Source organism: Poecilia mexicana, unplaced genomic scaffold (assembly GCF_051168715.1).
Source record: "Poecilia mexicana isolate PSO_F unplaced genomic scaffold, ASM5116871v1 scaffold_9, whole genome shotgun sequence".
Lineage (NCBI taxonomy): Eukaryota > Metazoa > Chordata > Actinopteri > Cyprinodontiformes > Poeciliidae > Poecilia > Poecilia mexicana.
In genome coordinates this window covers 18,563,584-18,575,669 of record NW_028263378.1, presented here as the reverse complement: position 1 = coordinate 18,575,669, position 12,086 = coordinate 18,563,584, and the positions used below count along the sequence as shown (strand labels likewise).

The following is a 12,086-nucleotide window of genomic DNA, read 5'->3' as shown; positions in this document are numbered from 1 at the left end:
CATAATTTACCGAATGACGCTTTATGACAACAGTCATAAATATTCATGAAGGCTTATTCATGTTCATGACATGTGTTGTCATGTTTATGACAGTGTCATGACAGTCTTATTCACCCCCTTCAAATAAAGTGTTACCGAAATATTCTTGCTGAAATGCTTTCAATGTATACAAAATATGTTTTTAATCAACAGGTCTGTCCAGAACAAAGTTCAAGTGAGGTGACATCATCAGAAGAGGAGTATGTTCCTGATTCCCTAGATGATTCAGACATCTCATGGGATGACAGATGCACTGCACAGAAATATGGACCAGTTATAGTCCATATTTCCATGTTTGGACTTCTTAATGCACATAAATTGTATGTTTTTTGTATGTGTATGCTGTGGTCCTGATAAATAAAATTGGCCCTGATAATTACTGTTGGTGTCATGGGCGGAGCCAAGCACCTCATTATCTTTTGTCCTTTTAATACAGCATTGCATCAGGTTCTCATATTTTGAGTTCTGATGTGTGTATCTAAATTTTTAAGTGAGATCTATGTTGTGTAGCTCAAACAAGATTTTTGACAACTTACTACGTCTTTCTAGCATAAGTGGAAAGGGGTGTCCGTTTAATGTTGCAAAAAACTGGTTTGAAAAAATTGTCCTGCTAATACATATAAACCCGTATAGGTGTGTGTGTGTGTGTGTGTGTGTGTCTGTGTCTGTTCCCTCTGTGTGTGAGCACAGAGTTTGAAATTCCGTAGGAGTTTTGTTTTAATAGTGAAGGGTCCATCATAGCTTTCCAGTGGCCACCGCTTCAGGCATCCCCTTAAGGCTGCTTTGCATGGACACAGTTCATTTGCAGTTTTCACTTCAGTCTGTTTGTTCCACCTGGGCTCTGACTAAAGTCTGACTATGACATACCTACACTCTTTTAGGAAACTTTGAAGTTAATTAAGTCTTTTCCTTCTTTGTAGCTTAGTGCAGATTTGTTTAAGTATTGGTAGCCAGAAATACACTAGCAGACAGTAGTCAAATAAGGTAAATATGATATTTAGAGGCAACACAATTCACAAAAACATCTATTACCAAAAAGCAATGTTCTTATGACTTATTATTGATTGCTTGAGACCCATTATTCAGATTTTCGAAGTCAGCAATGATTTGGGCAGCCATGCCATCTACTGCTGGTGACCCAGCCTGTTTACTTGAGTCCTAAGTCAGAAGAGATATCCAGCTTTTAGCTCCCAATGCTTCCCCAACCTTCTTGAAGATTATAATTCATTTTCCAGTAAGACTGTTGGTGAACTTTGGGTTTTCATCAGCTGTAACTCATAATCATCGAAATGAACATAAATTAAATCTTCCAATATTGCAATATAAACCTTTAATCATTTACATTGCAATGTTTTGATATGCATGCATCCATTCTTGAACAAAGATCACCTGTATACATTGAACTGAATTAAGTTTGGGGTTTTTTTATGTTTATTTTCATTTTCCTTTCCATAACTTTTAGATGTCAGGGAGAACTAAACGGTACTGAAACGGTGTGAGTACTGCCAGTGAACAGGATGTAGGAAAAAAATAAACACCCGGACCCTTCCTCAGGCTGACTGAACTGAATTATTCCACCGACGATAGCCAAAGTATGTGAGCTATTCCAATGGAAAGCACCAGTAGTGTTTATTTCTTGTGGATGCCTTTTACACTTGATTTACCTTAAACATAGTCTACATTTCAGGAGAGAACCAACATTATTGCTGAGAATGCAGCATATAACGTTTTTATTTGAAAACAAAAAATCTCTTCCCAGCTATAATCCTTTGCATTTATGACTACTATTTACATGACTTATGGTCTAATTAAAACTTAAGCATCTGTCACGAATAATATGCCTAAGCCTCCAGTAAAGCTGGGACGCTGTTTATGGCGGGAGCTATTTTGTCAGCTTGAAGAAGCAAAAAGACACCAGGCTTTTCCTTGGCTTAAAATGTGTTGAATGCAAATGCAGTTTATTACCAATTATGGGGTGAAAAAGTAAATTATCTTAAATAAAGCTTTTTTTTTATAATGAGGCACTGAAGGGAACAATTTTATTACAGCAGTTATTTCAGGTTGGAAGATTCTTAACTAAAGTGATGCCTTATATACTTTTATGCCAATGAGCCAAAAGTGTTTGAACCAACACTTCCACCAAAGCTGAAGTATTCCAGTGTTAATAAGAGCTTTTCTCGTCTGATGTCTTATTGATGTCTTTAAAGTTATTTTGTAACTTTTAAGATTAAACTGTGTGGTTTGAAAATTGTTTATTTTGGAGGAAGAAACTGTTTAGTGACTGCAAATTTAGAAAATCTTCTATGTTCACGAGGAAAGCAAAAAGAAACGAGAATCTGTTTTCCAAGTGAATAATTTGTTAAATCTTTTAATCTTCTTTGTTAATAATTGTGTAAAGAATGTGCCTCCCTGACTCTGTCTCATACCTACGTGTCTTCAAATGAACCTTACCAAGTTGCCTTTTTTTTTATTTTATTGGAGGCATGTTTAATGAAATGCACAGCATGCCCAGACAGCCAGGATTAAGGGTGAAAACACAACCGGCTGTTCTCTTACTTAAAGATCCTTGTCTCTTTTCTTTCTTGCTTAACATTGTGCAAATAAAAAAGAAAAGAGTTGGGCAGCCTTAGCCACATTTCCTGTGGAGAAAAAACAATAAGGACTTTGTTCTGGATAGAAAAACAATATGGAGAATCTTTGAAATAGTTTTGTAAAAATGTGAACAGACAACTTTGATTGTTTATAGTTTTGGCTTTTCAGGACTTTGCTATATTTAAAACAGTGGGAAATTTCTTGTTTTGAGGTAAACCTACATTTATTATCACAGATAAATAAACAAAGCCCATCTCGTGGATGTCAAAGGCAAAAGCCCGTCATGTAGACGTCGCTAACTCTGTTTTGCTGCTTTCACATATGTGCTGTTTAAGTGAAGTTATCGGTTCAGTTTTGAAGAGCTGGCATTCTACACAAGTATGGGAAAGACTGCTGACTTAACAGTTGCTGAGTATACTTTCACTTAAAGGGAAAGCCACAAATGGTAACTGCTGAAGAAGCTGGCTGCTCAAATAGTGCTATGGGAAGTTGAATGGAAGAAAAAAGTGTGGCAGAAGAATGCGTAGAAGCCGAGGCCATTCAAGACTTTAGGGAAGCTTCAAATAGCCAGGACCACAGTTGGAGTCAACACTGACATACAGGACATGGGTTATTCTGTATCTGTTCAAGTCCTTGTGTCAGTATATATACAATATATATATATATACACATCAATATATAATTTAACTTCCATGATGTCACAGTGGATCATTGATTGGCAACTTTGAACTAAATCCAGACTATGGGGTTTTTATCAAGGAGATGAAAATGAGAAATAACAAAGCCAACAGTGTGAAGGAGCTAAATCACAACTATGGCCACCTAATTTATGCAAAGTGACCTCTGGCCAAATATCAAATGCATGCGCTGAACGGTACATGGACATATTCTTCAGTTGATAGACTTTTCAGTATATTTTTTTGTTTTTTTTGGTGTTGTGAAATATTAAAAATAGAGGTGGTAGATGTTATGATCTTAGTTTGTGAAGATTTATAAAATGTTGAGAAGACAAAGCAAAGACATTGTGAGATAATGAATAAGAAACATCCCATAAGTACATTACAGTTCCAGGTACTTGGTCAAATGAAAGTTTTATTTCCTTTAACTTCAGCTACAAAAAGATGGAGCTGGGATAATTTCTACGGGTTTCAATAAATACCATGATTGTAGTATAATGTTATTATAGATGAAAATTAAATTATTGGGTAATTACATTTAGTACTTTTAATTTCTGAGTCGTGCTGCAGCATATTCAAGCAGAAGGCTAAAGAGTAAAGAAACACAGGGGTGTTCAAACCCCCCAGATACCACCAAGTGCTACCTGAAGCGTAAATAAGCTTCTGTCTGGATCTTTGCACTCTTCAAAATTGTCTAGTTTGCCTGTTTAATTGGTTATAAGCCTGTCAGATTTATTGTGTCTGAAGGTGTGATTGCTCTCGGCAGGGCAGCCAGAATAAAATCTTGAGAATTTATGTTTTATGTATAGAGTCAATACAGCAAACCTTTGCAATCAAACCCTTATCCACACATAAACGTTGTGAACTTCAAATAGCATAAGGCTAATTTAAACATCTTACAGTAACCTCCTTGCTAAAGAAAAACAGTCTGAATGCAGATATATGTGTGTAATCTTTCCCTGACATGAAGGATTTAACATTGAAGACATTGCAAGTTTATTATGTTGGTGATGAAATTGTGAAAATTATTGCTGCCGCCTACAAGAGCCTCCCATGATAATGGTGACATTGATGGTTAACTGGTAAATGTGATGAATACAATAAAGATAATAAAATACTTTGATGCTTTTGCATATTAGAAGTCAACATGTTGCAGAAAGTCAGAGGGCAGTTTGAAACTCGAGCTACTTTTTGTGTTGAAAGCAACATTTCTTTAATGTTCTGCTTGACGTATGTAGCAGAAAGGAATATGATTAGAAATTCTCCTTGCACTAATAGATGGTGTGTCATGTTTCTATTTTTTCCCTTAAGAGCTTTGATTTTATGTAGAAAAACCATGATAAAACTGTGATTGTGATGTTACTGCAGAAAATTATGATGTGAAATTTTTTTTATGTTATCCTCTATTAATTCAAATTTGAAAAAGAAAATGGGAGTTTTTAATTGTGGGTTGCACAGGCTCAGGAAAATAGCAATTTGTAGTTTTTCTTAGGAATAAAAGAGTGGAATAAAACATATGGCAGAGAAACTTACAGCTGCAATCTTGTGGTGCACTTGGAAAATCAAATGTAGTCTGCTTGCACTATTTGCAAGTTTTGAAAGCTTCATCTGTCTTCCCTCCTTTCTTTTCCCAGAATGCTCTGGACCACTGGGCATGGAGGGTGGCATAATCTCCAACCAACAGATAACAGCCTCCTCCACCCACCGTGCTCTCTTTGGCTTGCAGAAGTGGTACCCATACTTTGCACGCCTCAACAAGAAGGGCCTGGTCAACGCCTGGACGGCTGCCGAGAATGACAGATGGCCATGGATCCAGGTAAAGCACAGTGACAGGACGGCCAGCACGCAAAGCCAGCTCTGGGCTCGAGAAAACTAAATTAGGGCACAGGTGCAGTCTTAATTAAATACAGGCCCCTAGTTGGTTGTGTCTTTAAATAGTAAAGTTATACTTGCATTTCATAGTTGACTCCACACTTACAAAGAACCATAAAAAGGGCAAAGTAGAGTGCAGAACAGATGCAGACGTCAATTATGAAAGTGAATGACTTGCTCAAACATTTTGACGTGGTCAAATAATTTTAATTACAAAATTAAGTTCAATCTCAATTCTTTCTTGACTCCAATCTGAAAAAAGCCACTGCACTAACACTGAAGGCCCTGGCTGCCTGCAGTTATTATGTGAAGTACATACTGTAATTCATCGAGAGTGTTCAACCACGGTAACAGTCTGATATCTGAACTATATATACATATTGTCAAATCTAATCAGGTCTTGTATGCTAATTTAAGTCTTCAATTCATAACTTTTTGAATTCTGAAACTTTTAGCCAGTTTGTATTGACCAAAAAAAAAAAGTTTTCCTTGGACATGTATTGTCTTATTGTTGAAAATTATAAAATCATCTTGCATTATCCTTTATGTTGTAACCCAAAAATCACGTGGTATCTCCTCTGGGGAGGTGGGTGTAATGTCCCACCCCTAGACAACTCGCCTAAATGTGACATTTCACAAATCTAACTTATAATTTATACCTCAATAACTTGATATTCTGGATAATAATTAGAGCTTAGCAAGGTTTTTAAGGTTAAAACGAAGACACTTAATATAGAAATATGATGAATTCTTTTTTAAATGTGTGAAGTTTGCTCTGTAAATTAGTGGGTGATACATTTGATGTTTGATCCAAGTTCTAACAGTGTAATTTTCATGTTAAAATCACAACTTTTTTCCCTTTTGTATTGCAGCGTTTCAGTAACCTCCTACAGGGCTTTTATCTACAACAAGCATGCAAATGTGAAAAGATATCCATATTTATTGCAAAACAAGCACTGATGTTTAAAATTCTTCTTTTTCTCTGGCTTTGCTGAAGTTAACATTCTTGCTGCGCTATTAGGCAGCGCTTATTTTCAAAGCACAAAATAGATCAATAGGAGTTGCAAATAGCCTCCCTTGTTTGTGCCCTTTCCCAAGTCCAACCCTAAGATAGTTTGTGTTCATATGAAACAATGGTTTAAAGGAAATCGATGGAGTCTATGTCTACATAAGCAGTGTAAAGTCATATCTTCTTCTTCTTTTTGCTAGAGACTCAATTTTTTCACACTAACTTCAGAGTCATCAATGCATAACTTTTTGGGTTTGTGAAGCCTTTAGTTAGTTTGTGTAAATCAAAAAATGGGGATTCTTAGTTTTTTCAAAACCATTTCTAAATGTCGCCTTGTCTGTACGCCGTAATCCCAAAATAATGTAGCATTTTTCATATTGCGAGCTGGATGTATTCTTACACCCCAATTAATCATGCAAGAAGGATGGTAAATGTGACATTTGATTTCATGCACAAAATAACTTCTGTTGTTTTCCAATTATGTCCAACGCATTAATAGTTTACATTATTTGTAATATAGAACATCAAATGTACAGTGATATATTCTTCTTTTTCTTGTTCTTAATTTTTACTATTGGTATTTATGCTATTTGTTACTCTTAGTAGATCAAATAGTAACGTAGATAAATTGAATGCAGGGCAAAACAGGTTTATTTGATTTGCTCAATTTATATGCAACATAATTCAAAGTGCTTCATGGAAATATAAAGTAAGCAAGATTAATAAAAGTAAATTAAATATAGAAAACACATTTCACTAACATTTAGATGTTACATAAAATAGAAACATTAAAATGTAATGTCTTCCCTCCTAATCTGACATGAAGCTGTTGTACAGATCAAATGGTCAAATCCAAAGCAGCTCTTTGTGTGGTGGTATACCATACAAAGAGGCAAAAGTACATATTTTACCAACTAACAGATGATTTAGAAATATCTCACATCTCTCTTCCTCTGTCGTTCAAAGTCAGACAGTTTTTCTATCTTGTCTTTTTCAGTAAGGAAAATAGTTCTTTGAAAAAATGGTTTGAAAATGTCAGCATGTCTAAAAAGAAATTGCATCACAGGTACATTCTGTACTTGATAAAGGTAAAAAAACAACAACTTTTGAAGCAAATATCACTGATGTTAATCTTTCGATTTCAAAAGGATTGAATGGACAATCAGTGAAAAATCACTAACTTACTATCACACAGCTAAAACTCATAATTTTAAAACCAAAGTATATTTGCCAATCATTTTTCAGAGTTGTGATCTCCATCTTCGTACAGTCACAGTCAGGAACTCATAAATTAACTCTGACAGCAGCTGCACAATTCTCCAGACTCGGGAGTTTCTGACAGCATCACCAAAGTGACAGATTAACCAGCGTTATCCTAAGTGATTTGTGCTTGAAAAACAAATTTAGGGGGTTTCTTCTTCACAAAATAAGAAGGTAATTCCTTTGAATCAATCAAATGAAATTCATATTTTAAAGAATTATGCATTTTGTTTTATTTTATGAAAGCATAGTTCTGACAATGGAGCAAAGATAGGGGAGTGCGAATAAAACTATATTTAGCGCAAAATGTTTGAATGGGATGGCATTTACAGATAAAACCATTAGCAGGTCTGATCATGCCATGAAATAAAATAAAATTTTAAGTATTATATTAATCCAAAAAGGATCATTTCATTCGTAATAGCCACTATAAGATCTGGTTACAATCCCATGACCAAAATCCAATTAAATATTTATAATAAAGCAACAGAAAAGGTGGGGAGACTTAGCTGTACAGGACACAGTGGTGGCAGCACTTAACACTGAGCGGAAAGCAGGAAAGGAAATCAAAACAGACATAGTAAGCAGTCAACAAGCTTCCATGTCAATACATACAATAAGAAAAATATATAACTTTTGTTAAACAATATAAAAATTTCCACCACAATTTCAGGATCAAAACATATGCATTAAGTAATAGCAATTTCATTTATTTCTTTATTTTTTTTCTAATAGGAAATTAATTATTGTGTTAAGCTTTATTAGCTAATATTCATAAGAAATTTACCAGGACATCAAGGTGTCCAGAATGTACCTGTTCTTAGATTAGCACCATCCCCATTTTCAACCCACAGACAGGTCAGTCCTCCATACAGAATAAAAAAAAAAAACCTGAAACAACACTTGAAATTTACTTTTGCTTCCCTGTTTAAATTGGTTTGCATATTTTAGCTAGATTGAACATTTTTGAATAACTTGCGATTAAAGCAAGTTTTGAATCAGGAAAACACTTTTCTTCAGATATGTGACACACAATGAAAAGTAAAAGAAGGAGAAGAATGATAGGAAAGCGACAAAACAGCAGAATGGTGGGGAGAGATAAGCTACATGTAGCAACAGGAAATTAGGGGAAAAAAAATCAATATGCAAGATAAAAACAGAAAGAAAGAAAATCCGGCACTGTGAGAATAAAGGAGTATAAAACATTAATAATGCCACATATAAAACGCAACGGTACGGACATTTTGTGTTTCTGTGGAAGACGTGTGTAATTGAGACATGAGTGCAGAGGTTCACAGGCATGAAAATTGACTGACATAAGGCTAAACAGTCAATGTTGTGTCTTTGTGGAGTGAACTGATGTAGGACATGCCAATACTGTCAGGTTACAACCCTGTCAGGTTTTATTAGATTTGCTTCTGGTTTGTTGTTTTTAGGATTTTTCTGATGCGTCACCTTAAACCTTTTTACATTAGCTAATTCAAGACCCACTATCAGTTCTTCATCAGTTTTAAACCAAAGCAAAACATCATCATTTAACACATTATGGAGCTTTAGAGAAAATATACACTAAATATGCGTTTATTTTTGTTTTGTGGGTTTTTGATTTTTGTGTAGTTGCTAAAGGTTTACACACATATGCAGTGAAGGAATGTGATTTTTTTTTTTTTTTTTAACAGCCTTGCCATATCCAGCTTGTAAAATTGCATTTGAACACTCAAGGGAAATATGCTGCCGGTCTCACCAATATCAGCAAGATATTGCTTCAGCCAGCTGTGTTGGAAAAATGAAACAATACAAATCACCTCTGACGGCTAAGCGGGTGTACACATATTTTGATGAAAGTTACATGGTTAAAGATAACGTTGGGATGCAGATCTCCGTTGGGTTTTGTTGTTTATTCAGATACATATGACTGGATTTACGTAGTTGGGTTGATTGGTGTGAGACCAAAATCAGAAAAAAAATAATTAATTTTGTGTTTATCCCACTGTTATTGTGCAGATTGTGTAAGTTTTAATGGTTGTTTCTTTCTACTGCTTTGCACTCATTAGAAAAGATGTTGCAATTATTTGAATCTGATACAAAAAGAGATTTGGTTGATTATTAGTTTTACCATCTTGGTCAAATCATAGGGAAATCCTAAACAAAACTGACCAGGTCATACTTTACTAATATTTCACCCTCCTTTACGCGTTTTCTTTTCAGGCCATATAAAACTATTGCTGTTCAATTAAACAAATAAACTTGTGTGGCAACGTATAGTTTTTTACTGTATATTTTATTGGTGTTTTATGAGATAAACCAACATAATATAAAATCTGTAAACATACCTCTGTGGTATGTCTCTTACAGTTTTTTTTTTTTTTTTTTTTTTTTTTTTTACTATGTCATTTTAACTCTAAAGTTACATCACATTGTTAAAATTAGCATTCTAGGATTTACTGTCCTAGAAAGGAAATAATTTAAAAACACAGTGATATTTAATAAATTAGAATATTTTTATGGTTCATTTAATTAGGTCTCTATATTAACTAAGTAAAACTCGTAATAGAGAATATTCACACACAGATTGATGTTTTTAAACCTTTAATTTTTGTTCACTATGATGATTTTATCATATCATGCAAATAGAAAAAAAAACACATTTCTAAACTAGAAATGTGAGCTCAATGAAAACTATGTTTAATACCTGCTTAAAGGTTGTTATATTCAAAAGGTACTTTTAATGTGGCAACGTAGCCTCATTGAAACCCGTCTTCTAATTTATTGAATATGACTGCATCTGCTGCTCGGTAAGTCACAAAAAATAGTTTCTTTCTGGTCTTTCAGGCGCCAACGTAGAATGAAAAATCTTCAGTAGTGTTTGGTGGCAGAAGTGTGACCCTGAAAGAAAGTATTTATACTACGCTTTATTTTACAAATGTACCATGACAGTAAGTGACTAAACGCTTTTGAACATCCTGGTCCAAGGATTTAAATTTCCCTACGCCTTGCTGAACACTGCAAACACTTAGAGCTGTAACCTGATTTGCTTTGTGTGGTATTCATCAGTTTGAATCAGTTCTGCGGTTGCTAGTGTAAATCATCCTTTGCACTGCTGTTGGAGCAAACTGTCCCATGACGTTTTTGTGTCTCTATATGCTAAAATGTCCTTGGGGGAGATAGTAAAGCTGTAGTTGCACCTGATGGATGATGGGTGGCTTTCACTACTGAGAGCAAAGGTGTGTTAGTAAACAAGTACATAGAAAATACTTCTATGTACTTCTATGCAAGCACAAGAACTGATTGCGACATTGCTGATAAAACATCCTTGTCATCTTTACATCTGGACTTTTAATTAATGGTATGTTATAATATGATAATACTTCCAAACACAATATCTATTGTTCACTTGAGCACCTAGTTGCACATCTGCGCACATTATAATACCAAAGCTTGCGTTCAAAGAAGTTTCACTTTATCATAAACTATGAGTTTGCTTTGTCTGGTATGTTTGGTGAAAACAAGTTTATTCTTTGTTTATATTACTCACAGTTGGTAGAGTATCCAGAAATTTTACTGAGGTACGATTAGTGATATTTCTTAATAAGGGTTACTCAAGTAAAAGTAAAATTTTTTTTTTTTTTCTAAAAAGCTGCTGAAACAGATCTTACTAGATCGTATCCCATTAGTGGCACAAGTTTTGCAGAGAGTTTCAAGGACAATCTGATTATTTGAGTAATTCTGCAGTTGTAATATCAATGTGCAATCAACAAATAGTGGATTTCTGTGCTCTTATACCCTTGACCTTTCTATTCTTGTGTCTGTGTGTGTCTGTGTGTGTGGGGGGGGGTATATCTTGCTGGTCAGCATGATTATACTGAATATGGAAATCATTTGTGGTTATAACAATGCAAATAGATGAGCCAGGTAAAGAGAGGTCAGCTCTCATTTTTCCAGAAAACTGAGATTTAAAAAAACAAATTCCTCAGCCTGCTGAAAAATATGAGTAACCAGTGGAAAATATGAAAATACAAACAGTTTTTCCTATTAGTTTTTAATCATTATTTTGATGTAATTTCATAAAAATCCCTTCTTTGATGCACCATTTGGGAAGATATTATGTTTCAAGGCTCATGCATGCAAACTTTGCATGTTAATATATTTAGGTTCTTTGATGGTCTTTTAATGTCCTTGATGCCTGCACTGTTTATTCATTTAGCTTGGAGCACACATTCGTTGACACCGTTCCAAAATTAGAAATATCACATTGCGTGTGTGTCATTAAAAAAAGCTGAAAAGCATCACGCAGGAGTCCCATGTTTGCTTGCTTTCCAGATCTGTACTCTGTTCTGCCCCCATCATTTCTGTTCATTGGCAGCAATGATTGTCACCCGCATGGCTTTGTTTAAAAATTATAGTCACACACATAGCGCAATGTGAAGGCAAACCACATCACACAAGCAAAACAACAATAAGTCCACTTTTGTTCTGGACCAAACAAGCAGACCAAAGGACTTTCTTTGAGTAAATTCACCTTAAGTTGCCAAAACTCAAACTGTGGTGGATCCATAGTGATGAAGGAAAGAAATAAAAGAGCCTAGAAAAATTTTGTTAATTAGCATTGGGATATTCACCGATATTATCACAACTAC

The 12,086-nt window shown here is 34.8% G+C and overlaps 1 protein-coding gene across 2 annotated transcripts in view; it reads left to right on the top strand.

Annotated features, from left to right (window-relative positions):
* The window catches only part of edil3a (EGF like and discoidin domains 3a), a 145,139-nt gene that overhangs the window by 82,923 nt on the left and 50,130 nt on the right, over nucleotides 1-12,086 (top strand). For both annotated transcript variants that reach the window (XM_088008936.1, XM_088008935.1), the window contains one exon: nucleotides 4,943-5,124. In XM_088008936.1, coding sequence (XP_087865062.1) covers nucleotides 4,943-5,124 — 182 coding nt within the window. The remainder of the gene's footprint in view (nucleotides 1-4,942; nucleotides 5,125-12,086) is intronic.